Raw genomic sequence first — 24,427 nt, forward strand, 5'->3', positions numbered from 1 at the left:
GACATGCTTTGTTTATGTTTTGGTCAAAGTTTGCAGCATGTTGTCAGTTAACTCTCTCGACTAGAAGTATTCCGGAAGGAACATTACACTTTCCAGCAAGAAAATTTGTTTTTGTGTGTTGATTTGACGTCTATGGACGTTAAATGGATGTAAGTAAGGAATGGTTTGCTGATTGGGTTGTAGTATAGCAAACCTGTCCTAATGTATTTCACACACGAGCTGTGACTAGCACTGGTTGTGTAGTTTCAAAGCAGGAAACTCCATGAGCTAGGCAGAATATTCAAAATACCATAGGCTACTGATAGATGGTGTGGGAAAGCCTACTCTTCACAGTATTTTAATAATAAACTTAATTTCTCACCAGAGATGGCCAATATATAGTATTTCGTTGATCAAATTGGTAACTATTTCAACATGGATCTTCAAACCTATTGTGGAAGTGAAGAATTCTTCGTAAGTTTGCCATAGTTTCATTGGTCAATGTTTAGTTAATAGCCTTGTGATAGTATCACATAATTGAGGGGACTTGTGAAAACTCGTTGTTGCAGCAAACAAACCTTAATAGCCAGGAATTGTGGTCAAATTTTTAATCATAGGATGACATTAGAACTAACAAGTGATTTGTGCATTAATACTTTGTAAAGCTTTCGTTTTGATTAATTGTTCCCTTCTGTTGTCATTCAAAGCTTGGCCTTGTAAAGTTTATAGATGAAAAGGCCCCAATCATACTGTTTTTTGATAATTTGGGATGAGCGGACGCTTATTTTTGTTGCATAGACTTACAAAATCTAACGCATGCTTAAAGTGTGTTTTCAAATTGTTTTACAGCTAAACGTGGTCTTGGCGTGGTAGAGAGAATTAATACGTTGCCTAGTTGATTTTTGCAACAACAAATTCAACTCATTTCGTTTCTTTTCCAGAACTTAAATGATGATTTCAACACCACCAACCCAAAGCTCAGTAACTGCTTTCAGCGGATCGTGCTGGACTTAACCCCGTGTCTGTTTTTGATTGTTGCTGGGATGCCATATATTTGCATCAAGCGAAAATCATACGACTCTTACATCCCAATATCTGGACTTTTCATTGCTAAACTTGTAAGTCATGAAATACGTAAGTAGATTCAATTATGACGTGTACTTTGGTGTGACGTATCATCGAAGTATTTTTGATAGAGGACAAATCAATGCGGAGTTTTTTACTAATTTCTTAACATTATGCTGATTAACCGTAGTTTGATTAACCTGCTACCAGCAAAAAGGTACCTTCTCTGTATGTAATCAATTGTAACTTTTTAATGGATTGTATTATAATTTTCACCATTGAGAATTTGTTAGCCCCATTTTTAAAGTAACCTGAGCTCAATGAGCTTCCACAATGATGGGGTAAATCCAGGGCCCTGGGTAAATCTACTGGTGATTGTGTTAAATTGTCTTCTGGGTACTTTTGTGCCACAGTACTTTTTGTCTACTTCTGTATGTCTTTTACTTTTGTGTGTTTTTTGTTGAATATTGACAAACTTGCCTGATGCGAATAAATGATAGTAACAATAGCGACTGCAGAACTTGATACCGTACTTATTGCAATCATACTGTAGAGATACATGACTGGTAAAATTTCATTTTCTCTTTTTGGTTTTTGATCGCTTTCAGACTTTTGCCATTCTTTTGTGGCTTCTGACATGGGTCGACTTTGCACGTGGAATGTGGAACTGGGTCCACCAGATTGACATGCCTTTTGTTGATCTTGTATCTCCTCTCGTTGTTGGTCTTGGAATGGTAAGAACGTTAGAGTTTTTTATAGAAACTTATGTGGATTGCTGAAAAATATATTATATCACCTTCTAAAGAAATTTTGCAAGTTTTCCAGCTGAATAGTCCAGCTGTCAATGCTGACTGTTGTTATAAATGGAAGATGATTTCATTCAATTTTTTGTAAGATAACTTTTCTTCCGTGTTCACATTTTAGGCAAAGGCAGTTTTTATCATCCATTACGATCGGTTGAAAGGGACCCGTTCTTCCGGGATATTGACTTGCTTCTGGATTTTGTACTTGATCCTGTGGGCTTTTGAAGTCAAAATGAAAGTCGATGTTTTGCTGGGGCCAAAGGTATGCTTTGCAATTTGTTTCTAAACATTGATTGCGGAATTGTAACTTTTTTGTACTGATTTCTATTTGTACACCAAGTTGAAGAAATAAAAACTTTACATGGACTACTCTCGTTTCTCATTGTATGATGAAAGCATCATAAGTTTTACTTCAATCAACGGTTTTAATTAGTTTTAATTCATTTTTCTATGACCTGTAATTGAAAAAATCACTCTTACAGAGCAACAAAGCCTACCTTCATTAAAGTTCGCCTTCACGAAACTTTCTTTCTGTTGCAGCCTATACCTGACAGACAGTTATGGAGGTGCGTCACTGTCTTCTTGTCTTACGTTTGTGTCCTGGCTCAAGTAGTCATGTGCTTCATTGTAGACAAACCAAATGCTCTGCCTCCCAATGTAAGTGTTTCTCAATTTATTCAATAATTTCAAACAAATATCCTATGATCCGTAGCTGCGATAGCTAGTTTGAAGATAATGAATATGTTAGAAATTACATTTTATGCGTGCTATACTTTACATGTTCAAAAGTTTTTTTTTTTTTTTTTGCGCAACTAAGGTTATATCTGTGGGTAAACAGTTTTTTAGATTAAGTAGACAAGAAGACAAAAAGCCAACCTTAATGTCCATTATGTTAATTGAATTTCTTTCTTCTTTAAAAACTCATCGTTACCGTTTATGCGAAGACCATCATCCTCCAAGATGGGGGAGAGCCATCAATTGAATTTCTCAGGTTTAAAGTCACAGAACGGTTCCTCAGTAAGCTTTTTTTGATAATTTTGTTTGATTGCTTTATGGTGCATCTTGTCTTTAGGACCCCTTCGCTGAGAAGCCACTGACTTTAGCAGATGACGAGCAGGCGCGTGACATCATCGAAACGAAGCTGCAACCCCTCCCCGAGGCATCGGCGTCGTTTCTTTCACAGATCACATACGACTGGTTCAACAAGTGGGTCCACTTAGATTGATGTAACTTAAATGTTAACCGATGTAGATTTTGAATCGTCAAATTGGTTTACACGACACTCAAATCCATTTTGCCACTATATCGTTCTAGAGGTTATAAAAGATAAACAAATACTGTGATTGAAAAAATAAATTTTACAGTAGATGCTTTTATGTCCCCATCACTTACCTTTATGATAACAATTAATGCGTTTTTGTGGTTATAAACAACAAGTAAACATCTTTGTAAAATACTCAAGCCGCAATGAGTGCATGGAAAATCGCGTGAAGTTGCCAATCAGAGTTTAAAACGAAAATTCACAAAGCTTAACAGATAATAGGACGCAGTCTCAACAAGAAGTTGTGCGTAAGAAATACTACCGCTTGTCTGATTTCAGGCAACAAACCAATTCTTTATTACGTTGATTCAAGGTTTGCAGATGTTGAGTCATTGAAACTAGGCCTGGTTTGCTAGCTGGGATCTCTCCCATCCCTACCCTTGTTTTTCACCGCAGTTTTGCATAGAAGTCAATTCTGACGACTTCGGTGCAAATTCTGCTACTTTTCGTATCGTCTTGGTTAGAGTGATTTAAATGCAACTTCTTTTATCCGTTCGTGATGAGCTTTGATTGATGACAACAGTGAAATTGCGAACTTTCTAGAATGATCATGACCGGCTACAAGCGCCCAATTGTGACTGAAGACTTGTGGGATCTTCATCGAGAAGACAAAGCCGGGAGGGTTTCCAGGCATTTTCTACATATTTGGGAAAAAGAAAAGGAAAGATACAGGTATCACTCATCATTACCTCAATCCCAAATTACTGTGGTCCGCATCTATTTTAAGGTTATAAGTCCCGGGCAGTTGCGCCGAGTTAGAACTAAGAGTGTTGTATTGATTTGCTTTTTTGTTATTTTCATATGTGAGATAGCAAATCGGCCAACACAGAGTCATCAGGCTCTACCTGAGCATTGACCAAGCCAGCGACGACGTCTGGCGACGTTGAAATGATGTTTGCCAGCTTATGAAGTTAGTCGATTTGCATCCTTTATTATTAAAATGTTATTGACAGGAAAAGCGTGTTGCCGGAAGAGACTTTTTCAAACACGTCTCACTCCGTCAATCCAGATACAGAAGTCCTCATTGAACAACCATCGAGTAAGTGTGTTAGTAAACAGAACCTTCACAATGGTTTATGTGTTTTCTTCACGACTTATGTTAACAACTAGAGCGAATGCAAGTTGCTCTATGAAGTTGACATCTTTTTCACATGGTGTAGGTTAAGTAGAAGTGGCTTTTGTTTGTATGTATGAAAATAAATTAATCGAAAATAAAAACTTTTAAAACCTGCCATTATCTCAGTCAGCAAGACAGTGCTTTTTAACATTGATTTAACGTCAGCAGACTTTGGAAGGATGTAATCAATGTAAATTCGAACCACTGCGTTTTTGTGAAATCGTTAACAATTTCAGAAAAGAAAAACGGCCCATCTCTGTTCAAAGCCTTGCTCAAAACGTTTGGACCAAGTCTGGTCTTCAGCACTTTGCTAAAGCTTGTCAGCGACAGTTTGACGTTCGTGAGCCCTCAAATCCTAAAGTGGGTAACTTTTTTGTTCAATATCTTTATACATCAATTTTGACTGTAAATGCCGATGCTCAACCGTGCACCACAGGCATTTTACCCTTCCTGTAAGTAGGGTGCTGTGGTCCAGACCGAAGATCATGCCATAAACTCTTCATCCTCTATCATCCTTCGTCCAACAAATAGAGCGAAAGGTCTGGATGTATGGAACCATGAGACCACGGATTGGCTGCTTCCTAGCATCCTTATTCTGTAGTCCAGGAACTATTACCAATCTGGGATGGTAAAAGGATATACCCTCCCTCCCAGATGCTCAAACGAAGTCAAAAATGATTGGTTTTCTTCTACAATCGACCTAAAATTGAAAATTTGACCAAACGATAGAAGTTGATTTTTTATTGACCTATCAAACTAAGATTTTGAAATCTACTCCTTGTGTCTAGAACTCTTACTTAAAATCACAACGTAATAAGTTGCTAAAAATAAAGCTTCACTTTGTTGATCTTACTTGCCTTATTAACACATTTTTAAGGTTTTTCTTCCAAAGTTATCCCATGGGCATTCTTAGAAAAATAATCTTAGCTCACAATTTTATGAACTTGTGCTCTTTCCTTAATCCCTGTTCTCGTTCAATACACACAGAGCGAACATACCCTTTTATAATTCAACGAGTTTTCCACACTCTTTCAGTTTGCTGATCGCGTTTGTATCCAGCAACTCTCCACAGTGGCAGGGCTACGTTCTCTCTGTCTTGTTGTTCGTTGCGGCTGTTCTACAAAGCATAGTGTTCCAGTATCATTTCCATATCACTTTCCGCATTGGCTTGAGAGTGCGATCGGCCATCGTTGCTCTTGTGTATCGAAAGGTGAGAAACTTATTTCCCTGGTTGCTGTGCTACAGTGAGTGGTCTACAATCTACATATCTGTTGTTTCAAAAAATATCTACGCTTAGCACCTAAAGAATCCAGTCGGTACCAAAACGTTGGTAGTGGATTGTTTGAGCTGTATTGAAGAATATGTTTAGCTGAGTCATGCGCTCCTTTGAACACTTTTTCAAATTTCAATACTTTTGTTGTACGAGTTACCTAATTTGTCTTCACGTCAACTAATGTGAAAATTGACGTCGCTTTTTTTTTCGGTAAACGCAACGATTTCGCTGTAACGATCGAAAATCTTCTTTTCAGTCGTTGATTCTTTCAAATTCGTCAAGAAAACAAAGCACGGTTGGAGAAATTGCAAACCTGATGTCTGTGGACGCCCAGAGGCTCATGGATCTTGTGCCTTACCTATACGCCGTCGTGTCTTGTAAGTTTGACATACAGTAAATAAACATTTTGGTAAACAATCTTTTACTTTGGCGCTTTTTCCACGTCACAATTCCAAGTTAAGGCGCCGTCACGATCGCCATATTGGTTTTGACTTGAGATTTTCAATTCGTAGTGGATTTGTGATTTTAAATTTCAAGTTTAGAAATAAAAACTTCAAAAACTCTCTGCTTGCACCACTCAGTAAAGATATTCCCGGTTTATTTCAACAATTGTTTTGCTATTCCAATTGACTCTTTACCCCAATCACGTATCATGTTACACGAAGATTATCACAGCCTCAGCCCCACACTAAAAACCCTACTTATTTACGGTATGTGAAACTGTGCAGTTTAGCCCGATTCTATCGCTTACCGAAGCCTAGTCTATCTGTAGACAGATTTAATGCTGGTTCCTGTAATGATATTGAAGAGCTTATATGAACTTCTTTCCTACTTAGGTTAAACTTCGTTATGTAATTTATAGCTCCGTTCATGATCATCGTTGCTATGTACTTCCTTTGGAATATTCTGGGGGCGTCCACACTGGCTGGGGTGGGCGTCATGGTACTGCTGATGCCTATCAATGCCATTGTGGGGAGTTACACGCACAAGCTACAGGTATGTCAAAACGTTCTTATGGCTTAAAACGATGAAATTGAAAGTGCTTGCTGTTTTCATGATCCTGTGACATATCAAACGTCCTTTATTGTTGTGACATAACGGTGACATAATTCAAATTAGGTTTCGCTCCTTTGCTTATTTGTTTCGCTTCTGGTTGTAGGTTTTTGTGTTAAGTTTCCTTTTTAATTTTAACTTTTTAAGTGAAAAAAATCCTTTACCTAAAGCAATATATCGCTATGATAACGCCTGCCGATAATAAATATCGCTTTGATAACGCCTGCCGATAATTATGCTTATTGTAGTGTCAGGCTGCATTAAGAATAACATCAGACAGTTTCATCCGATTCTTATTATTAACAAACATTGTGATTGGTTAGACTGCTCAAATGACCCTCAAAGACGATCGGATAAAACTTATGAACGAGATCTTGAATGGAATTAAAGTCCTCAAGATGTACGCATGGGAATTATCATTCATGGTAAGGCGTTCATTATATAAGTGAGAGAACATCCAACCCTGTTCTAGTGTCCTGACTAAATCATAATCATGTGTTTGTGTGGTTGAATGTAAAACAATCGTTAGCACACTGAGCAGACAAATAGTTTGCAATTTAGTATTTTGGAAACAAATCTTGCTTCAAATGAACCAGTTTATGCAATAGATTGAGTTACGCTTTTAGCAGCATGATCGTTGTTCACTTCACAAATGCAGATACAAACGACCTGTTTTGCCTGATGCTGCAAGTTTGCTGTGCTAGTGGTTTGCACTAACTTTCGAAACACAGTTCCCTAGTCACGTGTTATGACGAAAGTCAGTGTCAAAGCAATTCGTTATAGCATATGACTAGGGAGCTGTGTTCCGAAAGCTAGCGCAAATCGCTACGATCACAGCGAACACGCAGCATCAGACCTAAACCGGTCGTTTGTATCTACATTTGTGAAGTGAACAAGTTTATGTTGAACCAAAATCTTAACAGAAAGTTATTGCTTTTGTTAAATCAAACATACATTTTTTTCTTTGCATTGTTACAGGAAAAAGTAACCTGTATTCGAAACAAGGAGCTGAGATTGCTAAGGAATAATGCCTTCTTAAATGCAGTCATTACTTTCACTTGGACATGCGCTCCCTTTCTAGTAAGTAAACTGTAGAATAATTGGCGGCCACAGTGACAGTTTTAAGTGACCAGGATCAGCTTGTGGATGGTATTTGACTTAATGATTATGGATTGTTCTATTTCTGTGATAAAGGACAAAAGTGCCAGAATAGGAAATCCTTTCCACGACAAGTAGAGTAAGAAATATTAGAATTCAAACGTCTCTGGTGTTGCTTCACGATAGAACTGCGTTGTTGTTGCTTTTGATTTGTAGGCTGCTTGGCTTTAAATTTACCCTTCGATCCATCTCAAAATCTCTAACAGACTTTGAAACATTGATTTTATCACAGGAACGTTGACATTCTATTTCTAATGAACAAAATTTAACTGAAACCAAGTATTTTAAGGGCATGAAAAAACCCACCTCATGCAATTGCATCTTTCCAGGTGTCCCTCGTTTCTTTTGCCGTCTACGCGCTGGTGGACAGAAGCCATGTACTGGACGCCCAAACTGTGTTTGTATCGATTTCTCTTTTCAACATCCTCCAGTTTCCTCTGATCCTGCTTCCCATTATCATCTCTTCCATAATCCAGGTTAGTGCGATGTGAGTAATAATCGCGTGGCTTAAAGTTTCACATTGACTGTGCAAATCATTTTAAAAGGGTGGTCTTCTTTGTTTGTTGCTCTGTTCAATCCTGCGCTAACAGGAGCTTTTTAAAGTCTAAATTAGAGATATCTTGCCTTTTTTACTACAATAAAGCCTTCGAATTGTACATTTCTATGATGAGTTTGATCTCAGGCTGCCGTGAGCTTGAAGCGTCTTCAGAAATTTGCGAACGCCGAGGAATTGGATAAAAACAGCGTTGATAGGTCATCCGACTCAGGACCAGCCATTTCCGTTGAAAACGGGACCTTCACGTGGGACAAGGATGAAGAACCTACCTTGCAAAAGTAAGACTGGGCTTCGAAGAAGATTGAATGACTTTTCTTCTTTTGACTTTTTGTATTAAAACTGTAGTCAGATCGTCGGCATAGGCATAGAGCTTACTTGTTGGTAGTGGAAGAATTTAATTTATATCATTTAGTTGGGCATACCATTGTTTTGTTGGCTGAGGAATTGTTAAATTTTGAAAGCAGTGCTGTGTAGGCGCTTATTGACTATGCCCAGGGCCGGATTTAGACCATGAAAGGCCCTAGGCTATTCCATTTGTGAGGCCACTCCCTATTTTTGAGCTTAGAATTTCTCTTTAAACAACATCACATGTCATTGCTTAATGTTAAAAATATGAGTGCATTAAACTCTTCATTCTTTTCATTTTCCACATTTATGGGTGCAAATTTTTAATTAAAAGAATAAAAATTTAGTTAAGGCAGTTTTGCTTTTAATTTTAATTGCTTTGATCAAACAACCGTTACAATAATTGTGAAGTTTATTTACGGGGACATGAGAAATAGTTATAGCCATCAAATAGAGTAAGAGTAGGCTACCAATTTTTTTATTCTAGCTTTCGTCTAAGCACAATCATGCAAAAGTTCATCAAAATTTATCTGTTTAAATTTGTCACTCTCAATGCACAGAATGCTCATTGCGGACATTCGGACAACCTTTCTTGAGACATTGTCGATCTCAGTTTATTTTTGATGCTTTTGAGCTTTGAGAAAGATCTCTCTCCTGAGCACTTAGTGACCATTAAGCTTAAAAACAGTCTTAATATTGCTTCCACATTAGGAAAGGCAGTGTTAATTTTTTTCTTGCACATAATTTCGTAATGGTCTCCAATCTCCATGAGACAAGAAAATAGATTGCTCTTCTGTACCGGTAAGCCCTTGGTTTTGTGTTTGTCTCACGTACAAATGAAAATGTAGAAGTTCATCAGTAAGTTTCGGGTCAACATCTTCCGAATATGCTTCCTTTAAAAGTTCTACGCCGCGTACAGTTTCTACCTTAGTTGCTTTCAGATTAGCAAGAAAGATGAACATTTCTGCAGTTACATTAGCTCTTCTTCTTAAATTGTCTTCAAGTTCGTCGAGCATAGGGATAAAGGAATTTATTTTAAACCTTTCCTTTGAAGAGAGTTCTCTTAAAGCGTCAGGTGCATTTTTTTGTCTCCTAGTGACAGCTCTGTAGTTAATATTTCAGTTTTAGCCAAAACTCTGGTGGGCTAAGGTTATCACTATGATGGAGAGCATTGCACGCTTGAGGCAAAGCTCCCTATTCTTCTTGCAAATCATCTAAATCTTCTTCGTTAACAACAGAAGGAAAGTTGATGCTTCCACTCTCAAAATTAAAAAAAAACACTAGATTCTCCTAGAAAACCACAAGGCCACTAGATTATTTCAAAAACCACTAGATGTAGTGGAAAACCACTAGGAGTGGCAGCCCTGAATTGTCAACTACCGATACTGTTCTTTGCAGAGAAGACTACTGTACTTTAACATAGAAGCTTCCAGCCGAATGCGCGTAATAATTGCGTTTATTATGATGCAAACGACGTAATAATGACTGTTTAGGCTACAACGTGGTTGAAATCAGTTGTGTATGGAATTTTCTACTCTGAAAAGCTTGATATTTATATACTTTAGGTAGGGTTTAAACTTATCAAGTTTTAAAAAAAATTACAAACTTCGAAACCGAATTTCGAGGTCCCTGGACGTTGAGGCCCTAGGCTTCAGCCTGCCTAGCCTATTGGTAAATCCGGCCCTGACTATACCTCATTGTACGTACCACACAAGAAAAATTGTTTACGTTTTTCGTCTTGTACTCATTCAAAAGCAATCCCTTGTGTTTGTCCAGTTTTAACTTCGTTATCATCGTCAATCGATTATGTCACTGTTGGCAGATGTCCCTTTGTGAACTTTTCTTTGTCACGCAAACGTTTGCTTTTCTCATTCGAATGCTATTCCTTTGTTCTTCCATCTCATCCCGCCATCCTCTCGTTGATCCGCCTCTGCTTCTCATCTTGTGTCTTGTAGTCCATTTAAATGCAAAATCTTTGTTAATAATTCGTGTTCATAGCCATTTCTTTCCACAAGTATTCATGTTTCCCATTCGAACAACATATCTGCTCTTCCTCTCATGCTCTCAATTCAGATCATGTGTCTTTTGCATTGGCAGCATCACCATGGAAGTCCCAAAAGGCAGCCTGGTCGCCATCGTTGGACAGGTCGGGAGTGGGAAGTCATCGCTCCTGTCCAGCTTGCTAGGAGACATGGCGAAGATAGATGGACAAGTCACCGTCAAGGTATTATGACGTGGTTGATAAAGCAGCAGTACAGTTATGACTTGCATTCATGATCATGGTAACCTTTCACTTCATTACTGTTTAGTTTTGTATCGTGACAGAGTTTCAAAATTATGATTTTTGTGCATTTTATTTGTAATGAAAAAATTAAAGTTCTGAAACTTTTGATTAATAAATTTTGAAACTGTGCAATCTTTTGTGAAAAAGTTTTTTTTCACAACAATCAAGTTTTTTTATAGCGTTTTTTTATGTAAAGATGATACAGTTCAACAATTATTATTCCCAATTATTGAAAAGCAACTAAGACGCATAGGCGTTAAAAAGTACGGTAGGTTTTGAAAAGTAATTGTTTTTGTCGCGCAGGGCTCTGTGGCCTACGTTGCCCAGCAGGCCTGGATACAGAACCTAACAGTCCGTGACAACATTCTGTTTGGAAAAGAAATGGACTCTTGTAAATATGTGGACACTGTGGACGCCTGCGACCTGAAAGAAGACTTTGAGATGTTGCCCGCCGGAGGATTAACTGAGATCGGAGAAAGAGTAATTTTTTTTTCATTATAAAATATGAACAGTGGAAATTGTGTTTACTGGATCGCCGTGAAAATGGTATCTTGATTGCTAAACTAACAGCATTCACAAATATTGAATCAATACAAAACTAACTGGTATAATCAACCGACTGACACCACTTTTTTTTCCTTTTAGGGAATCAATTTGTCGGGCGGACAGAAGCAACGGGTAGCAATAGCACGGGCAGTCTATCACGACAGTGACGTGAGTGTTTTCGTAACGAAAATCAAGCGGCAATGGTTCGCTGCTTTGCTAACTTTTGCTCTTATAGTCTGATTCAGCCATTCATTTGTTCACCAGTTAATGACATATTTTTGCTATGTAATCTTTGATCATAATTTTATGAGATAAATGAAATTTTGGAAAAAATAAAACACGCCTTTTTCTCAAATGTTGTTATTTGAATCAGTGATCTATTTGAATGCGTAAGAAGCGAGTTCGATTCTCTCGCAAGTCGTGCAACGATAAATAACTTTATTTCATTTCTACCACTGTTTATCATACAAATTGCTTTCCCCTCAGGTCTACCTGTTTGACGACCCGCTGAGCGCTGTGGACGCTCATGTTGGGAAGCATCTCTTCGATAACGTGCTTGGACCCAATGGATGCTTGCAGTCAAAGGTAGCTGCTTCCAAAATATTCTTTTGACCTTAGCCTGTTTGTTTTTTCGATGGTATTTTGTATTTTCAAAACAATCGAATTTGCATTCCAATTTCACAACCCGGTTTATGATCATATAATTTAGAAACGTGACTTTGGTTAGGTTTAAAGATGTAAAACCAAAGAACGTCAAAGAGCTTGCAGCCTATTTTGCTTGATGAAATAACACACGAATAGAAAAACATACGTAAGCAGACTTCCAAAATCAAAGCATTTCATACGAGAAGTGAATAAACTCTTAAATTCTTTGTCCGCTTCAATTTTAACCTTATTTTTTCCAAGGTTATCCGTTTCCCTTTTAGAATGATCGTGTGTTTTTTATTTTTTACTTTCATGTTTTAGACAAGGGTGTTGGTGACTCATAGCGTATCCTTCCTTCCTCAAGTGGACAACATATACGTGCTTGTGGGCGGCCGCGTGTCAGAGGTAGGCCAAGGCTTTAGTTAAAATTAGGAAACCTTGCTTACGTTTGGTCGGTTTATTCCGGTTTAATCTGGTTTATTTTGCTGTATGTTATTTAACTCTTAGGTTGGAAATTACAACGAACTATTGAAGAAAAATGGCCAGTTTGCTGAATTTTTGAAAAATTATGCGAATGAAGAGGACAACGGTGACGAAGAAACTGAGGAGGAAGAAGAAAACGGTCAGTCAACTGAGATGAACAATTCAGTTTTTAATTTGGGTTATCATCATCATAATCCATCGTCGGTTTGTTCCCCACTAGTGGGGGTGGCCGATTGTTTCCGCGCATGTATTGGACACAGTTTCGAATATCTTAAACACATATCTATACAAGAATCGTTACGTTTCTCCATGCTTTGTATTTTGTTTGCAGTGCAAGCACATTCTTATTTTGTCGTATCCAGGCTTTATGCTCGGTAGTTGAAGATTTAGATTAAGTGGACGGGAAGGCATGGAAGCCAATCTTCGTGTCCACCTTCAGGCATGCCTTTAAGTGTCTTGCCTAAGACACAGCCACGTGCTTTTGAGCGGTGTCGAACTGGCGACATTTCGAAAGTCGTACCAGGTCTCTCACCACTCGGCCATGCAGTCAAAATTTTCCAAGACTTTTGACATCACTGACCTAAAATTAAAACCAACCCTATCAAAAAAACAATGGCGGAAACGCTTACCCTTAACCTACTGAGTTGGTTATTCATGCCTTGCTTGAGCAGACACCAGCTACCTGTCTGGTAGTCCCACCGCTGCCATGCTTGCAGAGGATGATCTGTCCAGTTCGCCACCTTTTGGTTCCGTAGGCACAGACCCAGGCGCGGCTAGGAAAACATTTGAAAGGTGATTGAGTGGACTTAGTGCTTGTCATTTTTCATTGCTGTGCTTAAAGAGAAAGTTATACGTCATAGCAGGTTGCAGTGTGGTTTCTACTCCGAAACTTTGCCTGTTTAAAACTCTAGTTAAGGTTTATAAAGTTATATCATCTTTTGACTGAGAAAGCTTATGTGGCTTGGTATGAACAGTTTTTGATTTCATAACACCTTCAACCACTGACACACAACAAACCATTCGTAGTGGCAGCCTAAACATCTCCTCGCTTGTTATTGAATTTTTTTTTTTTTTATCAAAACTCTTCTACCTACCAAGGCTCTACTTTACAGAGTTACATTAGAAATGCTTGTTCAAAACCAGGTCTATATATCTGTATTCCATTACCTGTTGTCGTTGCAGTAGGTGCAGCCAATGGTGTTCAAGTTTTAAGTAAATACAACATATCTAGTTAACTACGGTAGTGGTATGACGTTGTTTTTATGTACAGGGCGTTAAGTCGTACCTCAATAACGGAGAAGCCTCATCACGACTCAAGGCGTAAAAGATCCCGCAAGAAAAGCGAACGAAATCGAGATCGTGTTTGCAAACTACCCGACAAAAAGAAAGGAGCCGAAAATAAGTTGATGACCGAAGAAACCGCTGAAATCGGAAATGTGAGCCAATAATATTGTTCAAGACTTTCATTGCTCATGAAGTGTTTTTTTCTTTTGCGTTAACATCTGTTAACGTTGAAGCAACGTGAAAAACGACTTGGTTTGTGAGTCCAATGGTCGAGAGGCCCTCTCTTTTACTCCTATCGATACGTTGGCTGTTGCTTAAAACTAAACACCAAGAAAAGTATTGGGCAGCCGTTGAGTTTAGCCACCCAGTTCGTGCAGACCACGCACCACGTTTGGGGCACGCTTAATTGTCTAATCATCTTCCGGCACATTACCGCCCACTATGTTGGGTAAGTTTTCCTTAAAAACTAATAGTAACTGTCGATTTCGTGTCGTGCAATGTTATGTGTCTTCATATAGGTGAAAGCAGCTGTCGTATATTCTTACATGAAGTCAATCGGTCTGATCCTAACCTTCATCACAGTTCTTGGCTACACCTTGCAAAATGCTTCCACCGTGTATTCTAGCATATGGCTCTCTGGTAAGTGGTAATTTAGCATTTCGTCGCCTCATTTCCAATCAAGCTCTTTAATCTTTTATTCGCTTTGGCTTCCCACTACAACCACAAGTTTTAGATGTTTTCACAACGTTCAAACAAAGATATTTTTATAACATTTTTCTACGTTTGCTATCGTCCATCATTGCAATTTAGAATACTGCGAAATATAAGAACAATATTATTACAGTGTGCTCCACTTCAAGTCCGTATGATTCTGTTACGTTATTTTGTACGTTGTAGTCCAGGCGGTTGACTTGTTGAATTGAACTTGAAAATAACAATGCCAACTGCCATCTTATCTTTCAGAGTGGACCAACGATCCGGTTATCAACGGTTCGCAAACCAACACCACGTTCCGACTTACCATCTATGGAGTTTTAGGAATATCGAACGGTATGGTAACTCTGCACATTAGCGCCTTGATTTGTGCATTGTTTTTATTTAAAGTTTAATTTCTGTTATGTTGGTTTTGGATTAGAAACGTTAAACGTATGCTTCGTAGATTTATATAACCAATATTAACGTCATAAATGGTTATCTTTAAAGAAATGTTTTCACCTGCTTTCTTTACCAACCCTTTTGCATTGCCTTTTTAACGCCAGAAATTTTGATTGTTTAATGACCTACGCTTTTTTTTTTTTTTATTGAAAACCATTTTCGTTTTTTGATGGTCAACTGCTATTGGTCATGCGGAGCGTAGAGACCACGTGATTATTTTTATGTTCCGCTTGATTGATTACTTTTTTGTTTATGTTTCAGCCTTTTTCGTGATGGTAACTGCATTGAGTTTTGCCATCGGAGCTATTTTCGCGTCCAGATTTCTGCACAACAAAATGCTTGAAAACCTCCTCAAAGCGCCAATGTCTTTCTTCGACACAACTCCCCTAGGAAGGATTGTGAACAGGTTCAGGTGAGAAGTGCAGTGTGGACCTGTTGGGTTAATCTTGGTGCTCAAGAAATTTGTTTTAAATGTAAAACGTTTTTTTAGCTATACCCAAATAGATCAATGTTGCTTTTAAACAGCGGGTTTTCTAGGTCGATAGACGGTGGTTCAAATCTTTGTGTGCGCAGTTGAGCATTCACTTAAAGGACGCTTCTTTAAAGCGACTGTACTTTGATATTGATCTTGGCCTGCAAGGTAGACACGATGATATACTTCCTCGCCTTTCGTCCACTTAAAACAGGGGTGGGGAACCTTTTTAGTATTGCGGGCCACATAAAATGAGAAATAACATTGGCGGGCCACTAAAAAATTCGAAATTTTATTTACAGATAAAAAATGTAGCGAAGTAGACAATGATTTATTTCACTTTCACAGCTAGTGGAAGGGCTGAAAGCTTTTATTTTTGGTGAGTCGTGTGATGTCTGCTGACACGGAAGATGTTGCAACTCTTAACTGCATCTCCAGGTTTTTATCAGTCAATCTGGAGCGAAGCCGACTTTTGTTAGATTCAATTTGGAAAAAAAATGCTCGCAACGGTAGGTGCTTCCAAACAGAGACACATATTTCAAAGCATATTTCCGCATGACTGGAAAATCATCAGCATTTATGTAGCGTTGATAAAAGTTGAGCAGTGAAACGTTTTGGTACATCGCTTTCAACGTACAGTCATTCTGGAGCTCTACTATTTCATGTTGGAAGTTACTAGGAACATCAGTTGCAATCACATTGAAAGAAGAGGCAAAAATATCTAACTCCATTTCTTTACTCTTTATGTCTAAAAATCCTGCATTAAATGTCTCCATAAGATTGACACACACATGGGCATATTTGGTTGTTGTAAAAGGCTTTTGCTCTTGCAAGGTAGGGAAATGTGCGGTATTATTGGTTTCAAGTTGTACTTTCTACAGATGTAGTTTAGCTTCAAATGATTTCACTTTTGCAAACAAGGAGCCCAATTTTAACGCGGGCCACATGGAACAGTCACGCGGGCCGCATTTGGCCCGCGGGCCGCAGGTTCCCCACCCCTGACTTAAAACATTACCCAACCAAAATAAGCCTAAATGTTGCAAAAATCAACTATGTTTTGTTTTTATGTCCTACCAGCAAGGATATTTACCTCATCGATGAAGTCATTCCAAGGAGCATAGCAGGGTTCCTGCAGACTCTCTTCATGGCCATATCCACCATAGTCGTGATCATCTACAGCACCCCCATATTCGCCGCGGTCATTGTGCCGGTCATGATCATGTACTACTTTGTCCAGGTGGGAGAATGGTCGATGGTGTCTTGCTGGTGATAAATTATTATTTTTTACAGCATTGATTGCTTTGTGACTAGATGTTGGTCAGTTTTGTGTTGGGCAAAGATTCACATTGTGAATGAAATTTGTTGTTCGGGAAAATTGTAACCCCAAAATTTTTATTTTAAAGCATTCTTGGTCTTACCAGTTGAAATACAATTGAAGTTCTCAAATTATTTTATCCATCACAATTCCCCCTTTTTTGCCTTCACGTACTTCAAACCGCGAAACACCGTTTACATTCGTTTTATATTTTGTGACTGTAAACATTTTTCAAAATCTCAAAATTTCTAAAAAAAAAAATGGAAACAGTTCTCAAAATTTTCAGAAATTTTCAAAAATTTGTTCAAATTTGACAACAATAATAAAATTTTCCACATTTTATATTTGCAGAGATTCTATGTCCGCACATCTCGTCAATTGAAGAGGTTGGAATCGATCAGCCGATCTCCAATATACTCGCATTTCAGTGAAACCCTGGCAGGTGTGATGAAAGCGCAACGACTAACCAATGTATCGCCAAAAACATGTTTTTCTGCGACTTCCATCTCATGAATCCATCACCAGTCTTATCTATTTTGAAATACACAACAATTGTAATTGTTACAGCTGCAGTTTGCATTTTTTCAAAGTGTTTTAAGGAACCAAAATGGCCTTTTTAGCATATCAATAATACAGTTGTAAATACCGTATATTCCAAACTATACTTTTAGTTTGCAAAAAACTACACTTCTGCAGCAATAAACATCAGGAGTTAGAAAAAAAATATCTCAAAATATTTTGTGATGCCGAGATTCAGATCCTATTAACATCTGGTTCCGACCCGATACAAATCTGATTCCGACCCGATACAAATCTGGTTCCAACCCGATGCAAATCTGGTTCCGACCGGACATCTGGTTCCAACCTGATCCAAATCTGGTTCTGACCCGATACCAATCTGGTTCCGACCCGATACAAATCTGGTTCCGATTTTTCTCAGGTGCGAGCACCATCCGGGCGTACCGGCTGCAGAGGAGCTTCATCAAACAAAACGAAACGAAACTGGACACAAACCAAAGAGCTTACTTCCCGAACGTCACCTCCAACAGGTTTGATGTCTATGTGCTGAGATGGCGTTGTGGTTAACGTGGTCATCTTCTATGCTAGAGTATGGGATTCGATTCCCGTGTCTATTAGTTGCTACTTTCTTCATTGCATAGTTGGATTAGTGACTTTTAACCTACGTAGATTTCAACTGGCTACTATATCACAATACATCGTTGAGGGTGACTAGGCCCCGCTGACGAAGGAATTTCCCAAGTCTTAAACAATTGGAGATACTTTACTTTTGCCTTTATGTGTCATGTAGTCTATGTCTATTGCTAGCAATTATAGCCATGTTGGAAATGGGTTTCTCTTTGCGTTGCACACTTGCACAGTACAGACACGTCCGTTGCTATCGTGTACAGCAACCGCTGAACACATCATGCAAAACTTAATTTTTAAAACGATCGAGTGCGATGTGAAAACTAAACTTGGTGTGCTATTTCATATAATAAAGCTTTTGTAGAGAGTTTGCTTTGTTGAACCATAGAGAAATAAAACAGAGTAACCTTAGCGGGTTTAACATACTGTTTTTACACACAAAAATATAACATAATTAAACGTTTGAGTTCATTTTAATTGTGTTATATTTTTATGTGTAAAAAAGTGTAAAAAAGTATGTTAAACCCGCTAAGGTTACTCTGTTTTACTTTTCATATAATCTTTGCTATGAAATAATAAAGTATCAGCCAACCACAGCGTGATGAGCACTAGACCTGTCAAAAGATCACACGCAACAAAACCACTGCGCATTAAATAAAGTCACGAAAATTGTTTTCTCGTTTTTAGCAGATAAGTGAATAATGATTTTGTAGGTGGTTAGGCGTTCGTATGGAAGTCGTCGGTAACTTGATTGTCTTGTTCGCTGCCATTTTTGTTGTGGTGGACCGAGATAAAGGTGGTATCGACCCAGGCAAAGTAGGCCTGTCCATTTCCTACGCTATGCAGGTAACTCAGCATACTTTCTGATTGTCATTTCAAAAATATTCACTGTGTACTTTCACTGTGTAGTCTTTGTCTGGCTAACAAACTTTGTCGCTTTTATACGTCTGACGACGTTGAAGCGATGTAAAAAAGACAACTTTTGTCAGTTTGGTTTTTGCTTCCAACCTCAGATCACAATGATACTGAACTGGATTGTACGGAACGCCAGTGAAGCCGAAACCAACATTGTCGCCGTGGAGAGAGTCGAAGAGTACGCCAACGTCAAACAAGAGGTAAACAAAACTCAACGCTTTCCAGACGTTGAAGCAACGTATTAATACGATTTTCATCACATCTTTATTCCACAAAACATGACTATCACATCTTTTTTCTTTCATCTGCAGGCGCCTTTGTTTGTTGATCAGTACAAACCCCCTCGTCCGTGGCCAGAGTTCGGGGAGATTAAGTTTCAGAATTACAGCACCAGATACAGAGAAGGCCTGGACTTGGTTGTGAAGAAGATCGATGTGCAAATGAATAACGGAGAGAAGGTGAAGTTGAAATCCTCTGCCTCATCATGTTCGTCACATGGCAACGCCATAGCTAAATGCATTGCACCCTTAAGATTAATGATGTCATCAATCAAGTTGTATTGGTAGTTGAAGTAAGCGCGCCTACAGTGACAACTGAAGAGACCTTCGAACAAATGTCATTATAGCGAAATGTCACCACAGCCGAGTTCTACTGTAATTATCTGTGTATTTCCACTACGCCTTAAGGTGGACAATGGACATACTTTTATGCTAAGAAAAGTACACCTTTTAGTTTCTTATCCGTAACTTGTACTCAATCCCACAGACTGGATGGTTACTGCTGTAGCCATATTTCAATATGTTTTCATGTCTGATCTAGATCGGCGTTGTTGGACGGACTGGAGCTGGAAAATCATCCTTGACTTTAGCTTTGTTCCGTATCATAGAAGCCGCGGAGGGAGAGATCAGGATAGATGGTCTTGACATCAGCAAGATGGGACTGCACGCGCTAAGATCGAAGCTGTCAATCATTCCGCAGGTCTCGCTTAACTTCTTGAAGTTATAGTTTAATTACCAATGATCTTGTTTAAGCAACTGATGTGAAATGTTCGTGTTTGATTGAGATATTTTGGAAAGGTGCTCACTGCTCATGCATCATGGATTGTTACATTTGTGGTAACAGTATACTAACGTGTCCGTAGCATTGAGGTTCATTAATATATTTGAGCGAGTCTAATTTACCCATCACGTTATTGTCTTGCGAGCAAACCGAAGCACATGACATTTGCAGATTCATACTCAACTGTATGAATACTTATTCCGAATGATTTTACCAACGCCTTACATAACCATTAACCAACCATAGTAGATTGAATCTGAGACTATATTAGGTTGTAGACTAAGTTATATGTTCCCATGAGAAAGAGTTGACAACTTCATAAAAAACTTCAATTCGAACCAACAATGTAGCTCCTCAATTTTACTCCAGGATCCAGTCCTCTTCTCAGGAACATTGAGGATGAACCTTGATCCATTTGATTCTTATACCGATGAGCAACTCTGGAACGCTCTGGAGCATTCTCACTTGAAGAACTTTGTCTCCAACGTCCCGAAGAAGTTAGAACACGAAATTGCCGAAGGAGGAGAAAATTTGAGGTAATTTCAAGCTCCACAGTCTTTACAAACGTGTGACATGAATTGTTGCTATTTTTTATATTATGTTATGGTTTTTCAGCGTTGGCCAGCGACAGCTCGTTTGCTTAGCAAGAGCTCTTCTTCGGAAGTCAAAAATCCTTGTTCTTGACGAAGCTACCGCTGCCATTGATTTGGAAACGGATAACCTCATTCAGGTGACAGAAGCTGTTGAGGAATTGTGCGTAGCGTAAAAAGATCGTATCCACAATCTATATCACTTGTTTTGCAATCATTTCTTCTCCAATCACTTCGACAAAGTGTTTTTATTTATATATTCTTCCAAACCTTAAAAGTTTTTTTTTGTCCTATCGGCTTATACTCGTCAGTAAAGATTTCAATTATGTGGAAGAAAGAAAAGGAAGCCAATATTCGTGTCCATCTTTAAACGTGTCATCATAAGTGTCTCCAAGGCATAGTTGTGTGTTATTGCCATTGGTCAGATTCGAACTCACGATCTCCCGATACCCAATTAGACATCACTCGACCAAATAGCCGATATCGAAGTAATCACATGTGTGGACGTGAGTTGGCAGAACGTGTTGCATTGCATTGATTTGGTTCTTATCTTCAGGCGACCATACGTAAGCAGTTTGCAGATTGCACAACCTTCACCATCGCGCACCGTCTGAACACCATCATGGACAGCACAAGGTGAGTACCCCGTTCTACCGGCGGGCACCAGGTCTCTGAGCGGTTAACATGGGCAGAAATGTTCAAATGACAATACCAGGCTCACTTGCAAATAAATTAACTGCTTGCTGCATATTCCAACCTCACAGTTACTTTTTCTATCCTGTAGAGTTCTTGTCATGGATGCTGGCAAGGTGGCTGAGTACGACACCCCCAACAATCTGCTTGAGGCGAAAGGGATATTCTACTCCATGGCGAAAGATGCTGGTCTAGTAGCACAATGATTGACTGCGTAATCTTTAACTTAGTTTTGATGTTGTATATAAGTGGCTGGTCTCGTGTTTTTCTTGCACAATAGTGTTGTTAATAGTGATTGCTATGTGATAGCCTACAAATCTACCCATTTATGTTATAAAGAGTTTATTAGAGTAGTTAGTTGATCATGTAAGTTAAGAGATTATTTAGTTATAAATTTTAGTTTTCTTAATTCACTTTAATTATTTTCCGTCAATGCAAACCTACCTACCTTTTGACACGAATAAGCTTATTAGGCCCACTTACACAAAACTTTCCTGAATCAATTTGATTTGAAACTATCATTTTTTATTCTAACGCGAAACATTTTTGTAGTAGGCCTACCTCTCTCTTTGTAACGTGTTTAAATCACGCTCGTTCTTTGTACTGCTGTGTAGCTACGTGTTCAATGCTTCTTTTTCTTGAAACCTGGTTCTTGCGGGTAATTGTAGACCGCAGCTACTAACAAGTGACATTCTTTGTAATTGCTTCACAATGCACTTTAAAACATTTTCTCTGATGTGATCTTCAGAGATATTTCTGTGCGGGGAACGATCATTTTTGTCTATTGCATAGTGTTTAAAGTTACACGTTGTACATCCAGTTATGCAAATGAGTTTCACCTGACCAATTGAAACAGCTTGTACAGTTTTATTGCAATGTGTAAAATTACTCGTTTATTTTTTCCTGTTTACTCAACACCATTAAACCACGGTAGTTTTAAGTTTTCGATGCTTTTTCAATTTTGTCGAAAATCCGTGTTTTCTATTTTCCCGTTCTTTTGAGATTTTCGATCCTCGCGTTCTATTTGTGATCTGTAAACTTTCAGTTCAGTTTGTTTTTATTTCTGACTATCACAACGAAAAAACAATATGTGACAACATGCATTTACTTTAGTAGTGTGATTCACCCAGTTTGCAATCCTGGCCTGTTTCGTCGAAAAATATCTACTAGGCTAATAAATAATAAGCTGTTCTTACCCACTAACTGTCCGATTTACCGTTGGTCACTTTAAGACCCAGTTTGCACAAATCGGGTGAATCCCACCACTGACAAAAAACTTCCTGAACTATTTCAAGGTATTGTTTTGTATTTTTCACATGTTTGAAAAGTATTTGAACTGAAGTTCCTCCGATCGTTCTCGTACAAGTGAAGTTAATTCTTTGTGATCACTCAATTATGCTTGATATTAAATGGCGATGCTTTCAGCAATAGCGTTATCGTGGCATTATGGAGTCAATTTTCAGTCGGAACACTCAGCAAGACCATATGAATGTGTCATGCTTGAAGATGGACACGAAGATCTTCTCTGGTTGTGGTCCGAGTAAGAAACTATATAGCGTATCCTGTCTCACTAATGATGAGACGGAGCAATAATAATAATAATTATCGTGTTTTTATTTGCGCCCATTGCGATAACATACAGTACACTGCGATCACAGATGCGATACAACGGACGACAGGAAGCAGCGAAGTGACATATAGTCTTCGACATGGACTTCTAAATAGTAGAATCTGGACTGGAAACCGACTTTACGCAGTGTACAACAGTTGGCCAAAAAGCTACCAGTTCTTATTTTAGTGCTTTTTCAGTTGCTGCCCCACCCCTTCTCGTACAGTACCAGCACTGTACGAGTTAGGGTTATTCGCTAAGGGAGGTTTTTGGATACCTTAGTAACTAACCCTAAACTTGGCTGTTGGCCAACTGTTGTACACTGCGTTTCCAGTCCAGATTCTACTATTTAGAAGTCCATGGTCTTCGAGTCAACTGCTTCCTTTATTTTGGCATGCCATTAAGTGCCCTGCCGAGACACAGACGCGTGCTCTGGAGCGGTGTCGAACCCATGTCCTTTCGAACGTCACGCAGACGTTCTCACCACTCAACCGATAGAAACAAATCCATTTCATATGGAAAATTGTAAACCTGCAAGATGTAATGGTATCCATCTTGAGCTCTGAGCGTTGCGCGAAAAAAAAATAGCGTATTATCTTTAGAAGTTTTAGTAGAATTCGCAACTAGGCTACTAGTGTGTTGATAGGGTAAGCACTTTAACAGCAAAGTTTCAGTAACTGTCAAGAAAACACCAGCCAATCAGAAGCTGCGTTGTTTGTGACGTAAGAACGTAAAATTCAGGTAAGGTTTGTTCAGTTGAGTTAGATCTATTAAGAGTAAACAATAATTACTACAAAAAGTGCTTATATTTGATTTAGATCTTAGAGTATATATTTTAACAAAAAGTGGTGATGTACTTTAGAGTTCAATAATTTAGCCTAAGTACTTGTTTTGTCAGCTACATGGCGTATGGTTTCACTGTGTTTAGCCTAGGCTACTTGTCAGCGCTTACAATTATTATTGTTGTAAACTTGTAGTGGTTCACTTCTGTGGAAGATGGCATGAAGTCTACGTAGAGAAAACAGCAACAAAACTTCTTGGTGCTCAGAAACGAGCGTATGGTTGTATAATGTATTGTATATGCCTTCCCGTTCACTTAATCTAAATCTTCAACCACCGGGCGTAAGTCTGGATACGACAAAAGCTTCTGATTGGCTCGTGTTTTCTTGAGTTACTGAAACTTTGCTGTTAAAGTGCTTACCTGTTGACAGGGATCGCGACGTGAACGCTTCTAATGTGATCTCTCCCTTCTATGTTGTTCCATGAAGACGTTCGATCTACACCAAGCTGCAACATCGTCTGACTGACACTCGTCAGGTGACATCAGCGACCCCCAAAAGCGTTGGGTTTTGTCACGCAAAGCAAGAACAATGGGCTTGATAGTAGATACGAAAATAAGTTGGCTTCTTTACCACGTCCACTGATCAACTATTGGGCGCTTGAGCAAGAGCAGATTTCCATTCAGCAGCACCCAGTGCATGAATATTTCAGACAACACTTCAAGCGACAACTTTATTTTGTCAAGCTCAGTGACTGCGTCTACACACCTACAAGTAGCCTA

The 24,427-nt window shown here is 38.7% G+C and overlaps 1 protein-coding gene across 1 annotated transcript; it reads left to right on the plus strand.

Annotated features, from left to right (window-relative positions):
• The first annotated feature begins 368 nt into the window (after positions 1–368).
• LOC145787130 (multidrug resistance-associated protein 1-like) lies at positions 369–22,679 on the plus strand. The gene is made up of 38 exons (XM_082598856.1): positions 369–453; positions 921–1,097; positions 1,653–1,778; positions 1,969–2,109; positions 2,388–2,504; positions 2,920–3,053; positions 3,712–3,840; positions 4,122–4,207; positions 4,522–4,645; positions 5,321–5,495; positions 5,815–5,935; positions 6,421–6,554; positions 6,935–7,036; positions 7,590–7,691; positions 8,099–8,245; positions 8,452–8,603; positions 10,768–10,894; positions 11,258–11,434; positions 11,600–11,668; positions 11,987–12,085; positions 12,467–12,550; positions 12,653–12,767; positions 13,300–13,420; positions 13,899–14,064; positions 14,431–14,551; positions 14,876–14,962; positions 15,329–15,479; positions 16,617–16,776; positions 17,206–17,296; positions 17,795–17,903; positions 18,714–18,846; positions 19,014–19,115; positions 19,227–19,373; positions 19,735–19,893; positions 20,344–20,510; positions 20,590–20,704; positions 21,121–21,200; positions 21,349–22,679. The coding sequence occupies exons 1-38, from the start codon at positions 415–417 to the stop codon at positions 21,461–21,463; spliced, it is 4,701 nt and encodes a 1,566-aa protein (XP_082454982.1). The 5' UTR covers positions 369–414; the 3' UTR covers positions 21,464–22,679.
• The last annotated feature ends 1,748 nt before the right edge of the window (positions 22,680–24,427 follow it).

This window comes from Aplidium turbinatum, chromosome 18 (assembly GCF_918807975.1).
Source record: "Aplidium turbinatum chromosome 18, kaAplTurb1.1, whole genome shotgun sequence".
Lineage (NCBI taxonomy): Eukaryota > Metazoa > Chordata > Ascidiacea > Aplousobranchia > Polyclinidae > Aplidium > Aplidium turbinatum.